The sequence below is a fragment of the Tachysurus vachellii genome, chromosome 22 (assembly GCF_030014155.1).
Source record: "Tachysurus vachellii isolate PV-2020 chromosome 22, HZAU_Pvac_v1, whole genome shotgun sequence".
In the NCBI taxonomy this organism is placed as follows: Eukaryota; Metazoa; Chordata; class Actinopteri; order Siluriformes; family Bagridae; genus Tachysurus; species Tachysurus vachellii.
This window is the reverse complement of record NC_083481.1, coordinates 13817024-13832416: the sequence shown is the minus strand read 5'-3', so window position 1 is coordinate 13832416 and position 15393 is coordinate 13817024. Positions and strand designations below refer to the sequence as shown.

Below are 15393 nucleotides of genomic sequence, written 5' to 3'. Positions count from 1 at the left end.
CCAGAGAACAGTGCGGCTGCCATGAGTTCAGGGCTCTTTTATAAAGAAAGTGTGGAGGGATCCTAACCTTTACTGACCTCATGACCCCACACAGCTTGATGTTCACTTTGTGTGCCCTTGATTCTATACCATATTTAGTAGATTAAGCGACAGTCCTTAGAGACAGTCACCCATACCAGACGTGGATAAATGAGCTTGCATGTTGACTAAATGACTTTTAGATGCCTTAGGTGGCTTTTACATTTAAATAAACAGGATGTATCTGCTCACCAGCTCATGACTGGATGTAAAAATTTACCATGGAATCCACAGCTTTTTTTTTTGACATAGCCGGTTAATTCAGCTTCGACCGATTTATCAGATTCCTGTGCAGCCCTTTCATTTCATCCCTCCCTCTTTCTCGCTTTCTTATGTCTCCACTGACAGAGTTATGATCTCCCCGGCTGTCTCATCGTCCTCTCTCCTGTTCCTGTCCCACGTTACATCTGCCACTCCTCACACACACGCGGACAAAAACGCACGTCCGTGCTGTGTAATGCACACGCTGGTCTTTTCTGTGAGACTAACTTCATTGTGACACCCCTGGGACTCACTTTTTATCATTCTCCCACAGTTATGGTATGTTCAGCGGGGTCTGGCAGCTGTGTGTGAACACGTGTGAACGTTTGCTGTGCAAATATGGCAGACAAAGAAAAATGGGAAACAAAAGACTTAGGAACAAACACTTACGTTTTTGATATTTTTGTTGAATAAGAGATTTTAGCTATGGAATCTAATACCAATACGTTATTCGGATTGAATGTGAACAGGATCGGGTGTGTTCTAAATGAACAGATTTTTCATAAGAGATGTACGAGTGACTTTTTGTTAGACTCAAACTGCGCTTTGAGACTAGTTGTGTTCAAATTTGAAAAAACCCCCAAAAAAACAAAAAATAACAATTTTTGTAGCCTTTGCACAAGAAACTAGTTAACAGTGGTGCACACTTTCTTATAGAGCTTAACACACAATTTACAACCAGCGCATTGGTGTTTTTAGAGATTGTTAGTTTGCTTACTCTGTCGTATTAGATAGAAGATAGTTTGACAGAAAGCTGGTTTGAGAGTTGAGCAAAATTTACATTACGTTTGTGAATGAAAAAAAAAAACCGCTTCATTCAGTAGAAAAAAATCCAATCCCTAATACGGAAAGTTTTTAAATATTTGAAGCACTAATCGAATACAGATACAGAAAATGAAGTGGCATTGGGTTTTGAATTGACGGTCTGATGGTAGAAGTGAAAGCTCAGATCAAACAGCATGTTGGGTTCCACATGGGAACGTGCCTGCGAGTGTATCCGTGCTGGAAGGAAGCGCCTGCACGTGAGGGTACTCGAGAGGGGCAATAATGTTTGCTTGATTAAGCAGGAATTGTTTTGTGGTCTGCCAGGCAGATGGACGCTGGCTATTCCAAAACTAAGCGCCCCACCACCACCTACCCCCAGCTCCTTCATGCTCCGTTTAAGTTCGAGCCTCGCTGCAGCCCGGGGGAGGACCTCTGAGAAAGAGGGCACTCGTAAATCCACGGAGCAAGCGGTGGCTCTGCTCGTGGCTGTGAAATAATGTCTATGGTCAGGTCAGGGGCTGCTTGAGCAAAAAGTAGACGGCTGTATGCTAATCATGTGGACACTGAGCTCCAGAACACACCAAAGAAGAGCAGGTGGCAGCTAAGAAGAAGTGCTGCACATGAGGGTGGCGTCGTCAGTCGCTTTGAAGCCACGATGCTGTAAGGGTCGCGTGTGTGTTCCCTAATGGAACGGAGATTACTGTAGTTCATTAACTGTAGGCTGTTCTGAGGAACTGGAACTTTTATCCCGATTTCCTGATGCTGCTGGAAAAACTTTTTGTAAAGATGAAAATATTTGGCAAGTTGTGGAGGTTTGATTATGCTTTGGTGAGTTAACTCATCTCCTTTTTTCTTCTCTCTCTCTCTCTCTCTCTCTCTCTCTCTCTCTCTTTCTTTTCTTTATTTATCTTACCCTACTGAGATCTGTTATGGTGCACAGATAATACTTCGTTATCCTTCATAAGTTACAAACCCGGGCAGTCGTTTAATATCGTTCTGATATTAACACTAACACATCTCACTTAATGCGATAGAAATATCATTTTTAATGAATTGTAAATATGTCCTTTGCTTGTTTTCTAAGCATCCACACTCATATCCATTTTTCGTATCTTCGTGGTTGATAAATTAAAGTGCTGTTCTTCAAATGTCACACACTGTCTTCTTTAAATCAGGTGGGAAAAAAAACAATCCCACATCTACTGACTTGTATTTTTAATTTCATTTTATTCTTTTTTTTTTTTGTCTCCTTGTACAAACACATGACACTTTCTTTTATACTCAGCTGTCAAAAAGCTCCAGAAATGAAAGGAGCTTTCTATAACTTTTCTATCCTGTTTTAGAAAGCTATACTGGTCAGAAAACTGCTGGAATCTTTAGGATTATTCTCCTAACATTTTAAGTATTGGGCTGTTTGTGTTGTTCAGGTGGATTTACAGAAATGATTCCATTTAAAAGCTCATATCAATACGATATATAGGACGTATATCTCACGTCAGTGTGTATTATCAGACCGTTATGAGTATTTTACGCTAATAAGGTGAACGTTATACTGTAAATGTATTTCAGTTCCCTTGGTGGGAAAAAAGTCTACATGCTTTTTTTATTATATTTATTATTATTAGATATAAAAGTTCAATGCTGAATTAATTCCATTTCTCACAAACTGCTTTAACTGCTGCCGTATTATTGAGATATATAAACTTATATTAATTAGTAACTTCAGTGATTATAACGATGCTAATAAGGAAAAAAGAGAAGCCTGGATCCTGGGAGTTTATTGGCATGGATATAAACATACTCAGGGTTTTTTTTAATGAGGTACATTACATTAAGATAAGAGATTACAGATTGCTCAGCGCTGAAGTAAATAATAGTACAACTTTTGTGTTGTTAGCTAACTTAGTAGTGTAGTGTAAATGGTGCAATGTGATATTTCTGTGTCTTATAACTTCAACGGTGGACATTGCAGGACTTCGCCTGTGACGATTCCAAGGTGGAATTCAACGTGGACGCGCCGAACGGGATTGTGATGGAGGGATATCTGTTCAAGCGATCTACAAATGCTTTCAAAACATGGAACAGGTAAAGAGAAGAAAGATCCAATCTTATATCTCTGAAATTTCAATTGTATAGAAACAAAGAATACATTAATAATAAGAGAGAAACATTTACACGCCTCTCCGTTCATCCATTCAGGCGATGGTTCTCAATACAAAACAGCCAGCTTGTCTATCAGAAGAGGCTTAAGGTAACTCCAGTTACAATTTTATGATCATCTGCAGACTTTAATATACTGTAATAAGTCTGAATACATTAAATAGTTCTGAATGCGTAACCCATAAAATAATATTCATAATACTGAAAGGATTTTTTTTTACAGGTAACAGCTTCCTGTATGGTGTATGTGTTTCGTTTCGTGTTTTTTTTTTATTTTATTTATTTATTTATTTTAATCTTCATTCTTAACTGATTTTATTACAGGATGCTCTTACGGTCGTGGTGGAGGATTTGAGGCTTTGTTCCGTCAAACCTTACGAGGACATCGAACGGAGGTTCTGCTTCGAAGTGGTTTCACCGACAAAGTACGTATCTTCCGAATAGCAAAACGTCTGTATACGTGTGCGTATCGTACCTAGGAGTGTGTCACTATGGGTGTGTGTGTATAAGCCACCGTTTGTTGCTGTTCCAGAAGCTGCATGTTGCAGGCCGAGTCTGAGAAGCTGCGTCAGGCCTGGATTCAGGCAGTGCAGGCCAGCATCGCCTCGGCCTACAGAGATACCACAGAGAACTATTATATAGAGGTACGTAGTCAGGCCACTGTTTTTTTAAGGTGAAGTCACAGAATCAAGTGCTGATTTAATATCATCAGATTTTCTACGTAGCCGGATTTTGCTCATATCCTAGTCGACAGCTTATACAGCACCGTTTTCCATGACATCTAAATGCCTCTCTGTCCTTTATACTCAAACCCAGGACTTCATAAACTCGGACTTTTTATAATCTAACCTTAAGTGAATTCTTTGTAATAAATGGTCATTGAGTCTGCTATGTATTTAAAGCTACATATTCCTTTAAACTATAAACTTGCGTAATTTTTTTTTTGTCCATGTAGTTCTGAGACGTCGATGTACGACGTATCTATGATTTATTAAGCTGCCAGTTATGACCTCTGACCTGATAAATGTCATTGTCAAATAACGCATCAGTGCATCTATGAGTGAACCCCAAATGAAACTGTTAAAAGTTTTAAAATGAAAAAGAATGAGTTTTTTCCTCCTGTATTCCTGACCTTATAACCCATATAACTCTGTTCTCTCAGCATTTGGACAGAACGGCGTCTCCCTCCACCAGCAGCATCGACTCGGCCAGCGAGCCACGGGAGAGGAGTGTGAGGTTAGAGAGTGTGCTTCAGAGGGTTCAGTCTCTCCCCGGAAACGAGGTGTGCTGTGACTGCGGCCAGGCCGAGCCACGCTGGGCCAGCATCAACCTGGGCATCCTGCTGTGCATCGAGTGCTCCGGGATCCACAGGTAACACCTGAAACCTTTGTGACGCCTTACAGATTCCGATTAGGGATCATTAAGCAGTAATTTGACAATCACTACTATAGCAATTATGTTAAGAACAACAATTGTAAAACAAGCCGATTGTACAAGCCAGCATGTCACATTTCCTGTATACATCATATCTTGTTTCAGCTTAAAGTGTCGTTTTTGAGGGTTTATATAGTTGACTCATCCCTTAGATGAGTCAGCTACCTCTTCTACCTCAGCAGACTGTAGATCAGCGGCGCCACTCAGCTAATCAGATTAAATCTCAGCCGTCTCTTCTAAAGACGCAGATGGCAGGAGACAAGGCACAAAGACACTGAGAGACATTCAGTATTAGCAGACACAGACAAAACAAAAACTGTAAAGCAGAAAGAAGAGGAAGTATTTAGATGGAAAATGAAGATAAATACACCTGTATGTAATAGACTTGGCTTTTCAACAAGCATTCATCATCATTTTTTTTGTTATACCGTTTTGTCACCAAGATATAAGCAAAAACAAATCCGAACCTTGCAGAACGAATGCAGGCCGTAAAAGAAAATGGAGAATCGCTTAAGCGTACGTCGAGTCCAGTGTTTAATCGTGCTTTTTCTGATGATCTGATTCTGTGTAGGAGTTTAGGTGTACACTGCTCGAAGGTACGCTCTTTAACACTGGACTCCTGGGAACCAGAACTTATGAAGGTAATAAAAGTGTCAGCTTTTCTTATTGCACTGCAATTTCTGGACATCCTCTACAATTTGCTTCTCTCTCTCTCTCTGTCTAAAAACAGTTAATGTGTGAGCTTGGAAACACGGTAATTAATCACATCTACGAGGGAGCCTGTGAAGAAAGAGGTCTGAAAAAACCCAGACCCAACAGCTCGAGGTCAGTTAGAACATTCACATCATGTAAAGATCACCTCTTTGTACTGAGGGTTTCCTATAAAAGCTACGGTTTCCGCTTTACTCCACTCAGGCAAGAGAAAGAGGCCTGGATCAAAGCTAAGTATGTGGAAAGGAAGTTCCTAAAGAAAATGTGTGGCTTAGAAGCATTGGTCCAAGGTGGCAGGAAGTCTCATCACTGGCACGTAAAAAAGTGCAGAAGAAACAACAGCGCCATCGGAGCACTCAAAACTCGACACAAATACAGACACGATGGTGGAAGTGTGTCGCCGGCTAACTTATCTGCAGGTACTGAAGAAAAAAAAAGGCTTTACAGTACAGTTAATAGGTGCATTTTTATCAGGTGGCACAACATGTGCAGTCTGATATTTATAACACAACCCATAACTGGTTGGTTGAAAGTTTATAATTAGCGTTTATGTAGAGAATAATGTACTCTTTAGGGTGTAGAGCTAATAGTTATATCATCAATGACAGGATGGTGTGATGTGGCCTGACACAAATCAGAGACTGGATGGATGGATGGATGGATGGATGGATGGATGGATGGATGGATGGATGGATGGATGGATGGATGGATGGATGGATGGATGGATGGATGGATGGATGGATGGATGGATGGATGGATGGATGGATGGATGGATGGATGGATGGAGGTTTTTCATATATTTATAGCCTACTACATAACTGATAAACCTGAAAAAATCCTCTGTCTCTAAGACTTTCCCCAAATTTCAGGATAAACCATGACATTACATCATAGAAGTGTAGCATCACTGTATAGCTAAAGTAGAGCAGGTATACTCACTACAAGACATTTTATTTGCTTTTTATTTCCCTCTGTCTTTATCTGCAGCTGCTGCAGCAGCCAAATTCCGCAGAGAATCGCTTTTCTGCCCCGACGAACTGGACTCGCTTTTCTCCTACTTTGACACCGGCTCCGGGCCACGCAGTAAGTCGTCACATCATTTTAAATCCAAATCTCATTGATGGATGTTTGGATAGGAAACTTTTATGGGAGACTGTCAAGCTCTGTTGTGCTGTGGCATTTTAGGATTTGTGGTTTCAATGCATTTGCTGTGTGATTGAGGAGGAATTGAAATGAGTAACTTGTCCGCGGCTTGGCCCTCTTTGGCCCCGCAGGTCTCAGCAGTGACAGCGGCCTCGGCGGCAGCACAGACGGCAGCACTGACATCCTGGTGTTCGGCTCGGTGGTGGACAGTGTCACGGAAGAGGGTGAGTACGCTGTCCTAAAAAGTTGAGGAATAAACACTCACTCACTCACTCACTCACTCACTCACTCATTTTCTACCGCTTATCCGAACTCAAAAAATTCCTTGCATGCCTTGCTGCAGTGTGTGAAGACTCAGAGGAATCCAGCGGAGAGGTTGAGGTCGAGCAGGAGTCATCGGACCCGGAGGACATGCGGGAGCTGCATCCCAGTGTGTTGCTCTATAAAGCCTCACAAGCCCGGAACCTGCCTGTCATGGCTGAGGCGTTAGCGCACGGAGCAGACGTCAACGCTGTCAACGAAGAGAACGAAAGCAGGAGCCCTTTAATACAGGCTGTGACTGGGGTAAGTCGAACCGTATCGTTACTTTCACAGCTGCTTTGTTGAGTAAATCCAGCAGTAGCATATGAGTGTATACCTAACAGTCTTTCTGTATCTTTCTTTCCTCTTTAGGGTTCTTTAGTAGCCTGTGAATTCCTGCTGCAGAACGGAGCTGATCTAAATCAGAAAGACGCACGAGGACGAGGCCCGCTTCACCATGCCACATCTCTGGGCCACACAGGGTGAGCCTCAGTGATGGAATAATTACATGTTCCATCACCAGCCTCTCTATTATTCATTTTTTATTATATATTATTTACTCTTGTCAAAGCTGCTGGTTACAGAACATGTAAAGAAATCAACCACTCAACCATAACAGATTGTGTATGGATCAGGTGATGAGTTCTTCTGTCCTGCCCTGTCCTGTCCTGCCCTGTCTCTAGGCAGGTGTGTCTGTTCCTGAAACGAGGAGTGTCTCAGACGGAGGTGGACGAGGATGGTCAGGACCCTCTGAGCATTGCTGTGCAGGCAGCTAATGCAGACATTGTAACTCTGTGAGCATCAGATTTGTTCTTTTTGTGAAACACTGTTGTTTGTTATACGCATTTTTTAACCGTCCGACCTCGTCTTTGTGTTAGGTTGCGGTTGGCTCGGATGAACGAGGAAATGCGCGAGGCAGACGGACCCCTCGGACAACCAGGTCAATATCCCGGCAGCAGCCCCACCGAGCAGCAGTACAAGAAGTGCATTCAGGAGTTTATCTGCCTTACCATAGACGAGTGCTAGGGGGAGCTCCTGAGCAGAACTAGTGGGAAGGGTCAGGTAGCACTGATTTGAGGTGGCAACTTTGCGTCGTTAAAACTGACTGAAGACGCTTCGTCTCTCAGTACGAATATTCGTTAAGGAACACATCTTCGGTCACATTCCTGACAGTTGTGTACTGCTATACAGTATGATGTATTTTAGACCTTTATGGTAATATGTAGCTTGTCTCGGTCCACAAAGATATTTAGGATAAACGATTCAACACTTTATAGATGTTATCACAGTAGTGTCTATGGAACGTTCAGTACTCAACCCCACACTGAACGACCGGGTTTACTAGAGATCAGTCGCAGGTAGTTTCCGTGTAGCTGATGTTTTCGAATCCGATAGTAGACTTTCTGTGGTAATATTTTGCCGTCGTGTACAAATACGACTGCGTGCACTTTTCCTATCGACAGTATTTTTAGAATATGTATATGTTCTGTTTTATGTGTTGTTTAGTTATATTTTTATTTATGAAGTTCTGCCAGAGGACTAGTGCAATGGAAACTTTTTTTTTTAGTTTCAAGCTTAATATAATTCAGTTTTAACTGGACTTGCATTGATCCGCTCTCTCAATAGGACTCATGATTGGTTTTAATTTGAATTCCTGTAATTGCAGGTATTTTTAAGCTAGTTTAAAGTTGTAGAATAATACCAGACGACAGTTAAGCTAAATTATTTATCAAGGCAAAGGTAAATAATATGTTTTGTATATTTGTATAAAAGTCCCCCAGTATGACGTAATATGATTTATTTTCCTGAGCTCTTTGTTAAGGTCAGTAGCTGATAGTTGGTTTCTGCATGCAGAATATGCTCGCATGCATGGTTTCTTAAGCTGCCCATATCCTCGTTTTTTAGAAATGCATGAGGTTTTTGATGGCATCTGTTTCCGTGCAGTTCGAAATAAAATGGAGTTTTTTTTGTTTTTTTAACGTACCTCAGCATGAACTTCAGCTCTGTTTTGCGTTCTCAGCCCTGGACATGATGCAATTAGTAGTGGAAATGCAGTGTTGCAGTGTCATGATGGTCAGCTATAAAATCCATACCTCTAAAGACAAATGAATGGAATTGATCATGCTTGAGGCATTTTTAGACAAACTGCACTGGGAAAACTGACCAGTTTTCTGTTTAAGAGGGGGAAAATGTACTTTTATCTAATTACAAAAAAAGAAAATCAGAAACATGATTCTGTCTTTTGGAGTGTATTTAACGTGAGCATGTACAATTTCCTCTGAATAACTGTGGTGTAAATACACTTTACTGTTCCCACCTGCTTGCACTCTGAGTTCTACTGTGCATCTGTTTAAAAGTCCTGTATTTGGAGATATTATTTACGCAACTGAAATTGCAACAAAAACGTTTGTCACTGAAAAAAAAAGCTGAAAGAATAAAACTATGATGCTTTTGGACTCCTCGCCCTGTTCTGCGCTTGGTCTTTATTGCTGTTTTCAGTGCGTCTCTTTGTAGAATAAAAGAAATAATCAATCATTTAGAATACAGTTAAAGTAAAAATGAACAAAAAATATAACGTCTTGGGTCACGGTGACTTCTTGGGTGAATTGAAGCGCTACAGAGAGACATACAAGCTGGGTTTTGTGTGTGTGCGTGAGAGAGAGATTCTCTGTGTTTTCATGGTCTGTAGCTCAATGCTAAGCTCTCTGTGTATTCGTGTAAATGACATGCTGAGCGTGATTGTAAGGGATTAAATCATTCTCTGTCAATCATTCAAAAAGACGTGTAGTATAATGCTACGTCTATATAACGCTGCATCATGCTATGTAGTAGAATTGGCTGGTTAGATGTTCTCTTTCTGCTTGTGCCATCGATATCTGTAAACTCTCCTTCATGTTTTTTGATGATCCCACAGTTGAAAGGTGTTTGGGTTTAAAACGTATACATGGAAAGCTAACGTCAAGTTTTCCTTGTCTTATGTCAGTTTTGTTCTCTTTATAGATGCCAGTATTCTTCAGAGCCCTCATCGGGTAAAGCACAAGGAAAGAGTGAGTGATGTTTCCTGCTCTGGTGTGGATTGGTGTGGTGTGGGGGTGTAAGACAGAGGATGGAGCTCTGTCTTGGTGGTGCAGGGTTTACGGGTTTCTCCTCTAGCTGTTCCTTATCTCATATATTTAAACACCAGTTGCTTTCTTAGTAGCTGTATAGAATATCTGTTGGATCTGGTTATGTGGAGATCTTTTCTATTTCGATTATTAAAGCCCCAATCAGGAACGATCCACATGAAGCAGTTACTCTGATTTATGCAAATAAAGTAGTTCCATCCCTCCATCTGTCTATTATCCATCCATCATCCATCCATCTATTTTTTGTAGTGCTTATCGTATCCTACACAGTTTTGCAGGAAACGTAGAGTCTATCCCATGGGACTTACACCTATTTACACACTACAGACAATTTAGAGATGCCAATCAGCCGACAATGTATTTGGACTTTGGAAGGAAACCCCCAAAGCACAGGGAGAACAGGAATCACACCAGCAACCCGTAGACGTGCCACTGGATCCAACAAACAATCACCCCTCCCAAACAGAGAGTACTTAATTATACTAAATATAAACTGCAAGGCCAAGATTCCTGATTGGGGTCAATAATCATCATTATTTATGCTTCAGCCTTTTCATGGGCTTCGGGTTAATAAAAAAAAATGGTTTCATGCATACATGTATTTCCAAAGTTAATTTGGTTTGCCCAGCTCAAAGAAAATAATACCCCATTACAACATTATTTTCCAGTAACAGCACATCCCAGTGTTTTATATTTCCTATACCACAGCAATTTGCCAACACTGTTGATATTTTATTTATTAAAGAACAACAAAACTTGCTTTTTAATCCGTTTAAAGTTAGAATGAATTGGAACATCCGTGAGACTTGTTAGTTCCTGTTATACCCGGTCGGTCCCTGACTAGAAAAAAATATATCTTGTCACAGGTATAGCTGTACCTCTGACTGTTAGAAAGTGCTGGAGGCTCCTTCCAAAAACGCATAAATAACTCTCTCCTCACAGAAAATGTCATCTCGGTACACACCTCTGTTTATGTGAAGCTTCCAACCGTGGAGGTCTCTGAGAATGCGCTGTTACTATAGAAACAAATTCATGTTAGAACGAGTGCATTGATACTGACGTGTAATTTGACTTGCAGCTGTTATAGAGAAAAGTACATCAACACCAATGAATGATAATCCGAGTCAGGAATTCATCAGTGCTGTGGTATAAAATGGAATATAAGAGTTAGAGTTAACACGAATGCGCACATTTCTATATTTATTAGGATAAATCTGGGATTCACTACATGTATAAGTTCATTTACTCACTCTTTGTCCTGTTTTAGATATCACCACGGTCAGGGAGATCGTTCGGGAGTTTCCGCATGTGGCTTAACACGAGTCCAAAAATGTGAGCCGAGTTTGTTCCTGGAGTCAAGCTGATCTGATTGTGATTTTTAGATATTCATGAATGTTGCTGCTCCGATGAGCCTAAAGAGACGTGTTCCAAAACAAAACAAAATTCTTTAATAACTCTAATTAGAAAAAAATGTGATGTTTTAAATACTTTCTCCAATCAGAATAAAACAGATTCCAATAAGAATCAGATTTTTGAATTCTCTTCACAATTTAAGAACCATTAATTAGCGAAAGAACCAGTAATTCCAAGTGTGAAGAAGAATTTTAATAAATCTAGGCTATTTTTTGTATTTTATATGTTTGTTTTTTTTTTCATTTTTGATTTGTGTCAAATGAAATATATGAGTTAAGTTATGTTTAAATAAAGAACTAGATTTGTACACATACAGTACAGTATATTATGGAACAGTGCTCTGTCATGTCTTATTGGGTTGGGTTTAATTATATGTGACTTTCTAACGTATGATAATTTGTGTTCACTGTTGTGTATGATATTTGAACAAAAATGGCCATATTCAGGAGATAATGCACCTGGTCATACATACGATTACTGTGTTGTTTACCTGCAAGATAGATGTATTTGTTCTTCGTGCAGAATTTCTTTTATTTGCTTTCTGTATAAATAAATGTAAACGTGTCAAAAATGCAAGAATAAGATCATCGAGAACAGTAAAGTGCCCAATTATGAACGATCCACAAATGATTCTGCAGTCGAAATTACTCTGAATGTAGTGAAAGACGGAACATATGATCGATCTATTCTTTATACATTGCGATGTTATTTTTAATCAGGGAGAAACCAGAGAACATGGAGGACACCCACACAGGAGATATAACCTTCTGCCAAATTCAAATGATGTGCTTTTTTTAATTCCCAATTCAAGTGATTTCCCATTACACACACATTTTATCTATCTATCTATCTATCTATCTATCTATCTATCTATCTATCTATCTATATATATTTTATTTAATATTAAGTTTTGTATTGTATATATATATATATATATATATAAAACTTAATATTTTATTTTAAAAATATTTAGTTTTTTATTTTATATATATATATATATATATATATATATATATATATATATATATATCAAATATAATAAATTAATTATAATAATTAATTATTATATAACAATATTAAATAAATATATATTTTCTTTTACTTTTTTTTTCAGTTCTCATTATCTCCAATTTACATTCCAAATGTAAATGTGTTTTCCCCCATTTCCCATTACAAGGTTTCAAGATTCACGTGACTTTTTTTCCACTTGCTATTACTGGTAATTACTGACTCTGTTCTCATTCTCATTCACGCGCTTTCTTTAAAGACACGTGACTTTTATTGTACATGCGCACACACCCTGTACAGATAATACTTACCCATTTTCTGACAAAGCCGGCTTCCTGAATTTGGATTGGCTAATTGTTAATAACGACAGTAGGACTATCCAATCAGCGTACTGTTCTTCAGCCTTCGTTCCTAAGAAGGCAGGTTTTAACGGAATAGAGGTGGGAAAGGTAAGGCGGCTGACAGCCGTGATGTAAATACCGAGTTGGCTAACATATTAGCCAAGTGCTTTCTTTCTTCGACACGGTTTTACAAATAAACGTCGGTCAGTTTGTCCGTCAAACCGTTAAAACCTTTGTGGCTATTTTAAGAGGTATGTATGCATTATGAACTGTGATATATTATTGGTAAAGTGGCTCGTTGCTACTGCGTTGATACCGAGGGAGATTAGCATACACTGCTAACACCGTTAGCCGAAAGCCCTTTAACTCACGTTAGCACGGATGCTAACCGCTTCACGGTCCTTAGTTTAGTGTTTTTAGGCACGTCGCTAACTGAAATGCACCATAACTAGCTAAAAGATATAGCTTATTGTTATTCTATTCGTTTTAAAACGATTATTTTTCTGACATTTTCCTGAAATGTAAAAGAATCGAAACAAGAAACAAGAGAGAGGGAGGGCAGCAGTCTGAATCGGTCGTATTAACCAGATAACTTAGAACTTTTATTACATTTATAGCTGACAAATTAGATAAAGACTTTAAATAAATCACTTTATTATCCCCGCTCGGTTCGGATTAATAACCCAGTTCAGTCCCAGTGACCTGGATTATCTCCAGTCTGTAGGGTCATGAAGATGGTCTCAGCTGTGTTTACATATTTTATTGTTTATTCTATCACTCAGTTTGATTCTTTATGTTAAGGCTCAATACTGCACTGAATGTAGACACAACATGGATTTAATAATGACAGGAAACAACAACGTTTATAAAGGAATAAACTTAAATAAATTCTTTTTTACATCCAATCACTACTTGTTGTTTTTTTTTATAAATCTTTGTTTGTATATTTTATATATATTTTTTATCTCACACCTTTTGTTTCTTATATTTATGCTTTTTCTCTGTACATGTAGACCACACAGTACCTGGGAATAAATCTGATTCTGATTCTAACTCATACATCATATTTAACATTTACATTTACAGCATTTGGCAGACGCCCCCTTAACCGGAGCGATGTACAAAAGTGCTTTTAATTTTCCTTCGTTGAAAACTTTAACTCTGGTTCACTAGGCTACAGACTTAAGATACCATGAGCCTAAATCACTGTTCAACGTTTTTTCTTTTGGTTTTTGTTTTAAATACACACGTACAACAACCAGGGGAGAAAGTGCTAGTAACACAATAAGTGTAAATAAAAGATCTGAAAGATGACCACTTTTAATGTCATTAATTAAATTTGAGAGGGGGAAAAAAGACCAGTCTTTTTTACATCATTCATCTGCCGAATATCTGAGATTTCTGTGCTTGGCAGGCAGGTTTGGAAGTTGATCTTCAGCTGTTGTAGAAGGTCTTACATACTTTGAGATGGTTTTCTGTCTAATTAAAGATTGATGACTTTGTGGCAGATTGTGACAAGGTTTCCAATGGCCTATAATATATAAAGAGTTTAATGCTGATATGGAGGCAAGAATAAGAATATAAGCTTAAATGTCACTTTGTAATTTTATTAATTTATTGCATAGGAATCTGTTCCTTCGGTTCAATGTTAGATAACTATATCCCTTATTTTTTTAGATGAACAGCAACGGGAATAAGAGAGCACCAACAACAGCAACACAGCGCCTAAAACAGGATTACCTCAGAATAAAGAAAGACCCTGTGCCTTACATCTGTGCTGAACCACTTCCCTCAAATATATTAGAATGGTACAAGATCTTATTTTCCTCTCTTCACCAGACACACTGTGAACACATTATGCGCTATCTCACAGTGGTAGCAGGATTGCGGCCTTACATTGTATTTTATTGAACACTTTGCCAAACAATAATGAACTATATTTCAAAATGAATGCTTATTCTTTTTAATTAATCTTATTTACTTGCATTTTGCATTTACTTGTTGTCTTTGTCAATTCACTAGGCACTATGTTGTACGAGGACCAGAGAAAACACCTTATGAAGGTATTTTGGTCACATATAGATGATTTTATGATATATAAATGAAGAAGTATTTCTTGTTGATTTTTTTAAAGCATCCTATAATTTATTTCACTGATCCATTAAAGTGGGACAAGCAAGGCAGGCAGATCTGTCACGTTTTCAAGGAGAAAAGAATTTAGTATTGTAGATGTTTTTTAATAATACAACAAACTAATCATTTTATTAGTTTACTGTATTTTAAGTAGTATTTAGATTTTTGTGTACTTTTTTAAAATTAGAACATGTTAAAGGAAATCCTAATTTCAGCTTTATTTCATGTTGCCTTAAGGTGGATACTATCATGGAAAATTGGTATTCCCACGGGAATTTCCCTTCAAGCCACCCAGTATTTATATGATTACACCGAATGGAAGATTCAAGTGCAACACAAGGTAAGTTTCACAACATAACCATAATACAAACATAATACAATACAAATCTCGTGAAATATTTCATGTTTATTATAAATGATGTAAATTTTTACTTGTTATTTTATCACCGTTAGATTATTAGATTATGTTGAGGTCATTTAGAATCAAACATTATTTCAGATTTTTGTTAAGATGAAAGAGA

General features: G+C 38.5%; 2 protein-coding genes across 4 annotated transcripts in view; both read left to right on the top strand.

Annotated features, from left to right (window-relative positions):
- acap3b (ArfGAP with coiled-coil, ankyrin repeat and PH domains 3b) overlaps positions 1–11961 on the top strand; it is a 47769-nt gene extending 35808 nt beyond the window's left edge. Inside the window, exons 11-26 of one of the 3 annotated variants that reach the window (XM_060858015.1) lie at positions 3077–3189; positions 3304–3355; positions 3589–3689; positions 3797–3908; positions 4427–4635; positions 5270–5339; positions 5429–5523; positions 5614–5828; positions 6397–6492; positions 6684–6776; positions 6896–7116; positions 7225–7334; positions 7536–7646; positions 7731–7792; positions 9853–9899; positions 11245–11961. In XM_060858015.1, the coding sequence (XP_060713998.1) occupies positions 3077–3189; positions 3304–3355; positions 3589–3689; positions 3797–3908; positions 4427–4635; positions 5270–5339; positions 5429–5523; positions 5614–5828; positions 6397–6492; positions 6684–6776; positions 6896–7116; positions 7225–7334; positions 7536–7646; positions 7731–7792; positions 9853–9899; positions 11245–11313 (1776 nt within the window). In that variant the 3' untranslated portion in view covers positions 11314–11961. Of the gene's footprint in view, positions 1–3076; positions 3190–3303; positions 3356–3588; positions 3690–3796; positions 3909–4426; positions 4636–5269; positions 5340–5428; positions 5524–5613; positions 5829–6396; positions 6494–6675; positions 6777–6895; positions 7117–7224; positions 7335–7535; positions 7647–7730; positions 9316–9852; positions 9900–11244 lie in introns of those variants that run through there. The other 2 variants (XM_060858014.1, XM_060858016.1) reach the window with 2 other exon arrangements.
- An 867-nt stretch (positions 11962–12828) lies between these two features.
- LOC132838301 (ubiquitin-conjugating enzyme E2 J2) overlaps positions 12829–15393 on the top strand; it is a 4457-nt gene continuing 1892 nt past the window's right edge. The window contains exons 1-4 of the mRNA XM_060858565.1: positions 12829–12990; positions 14417–14547; positions 14762–14802; positions 15110–15212. Of these exons, the coding sequence (XP_060714548.1) occupies positions 14417–14547; positions 14762–14802; positions 15110–15212 (275 nt within the window). The 5' untranslated portion in view covers positions 12829–12990. The remainder of the gene's footprint in view (positions 12991–14416; positions 14548–14761; positions 14803–15109; positions 15213–15393) is intronic.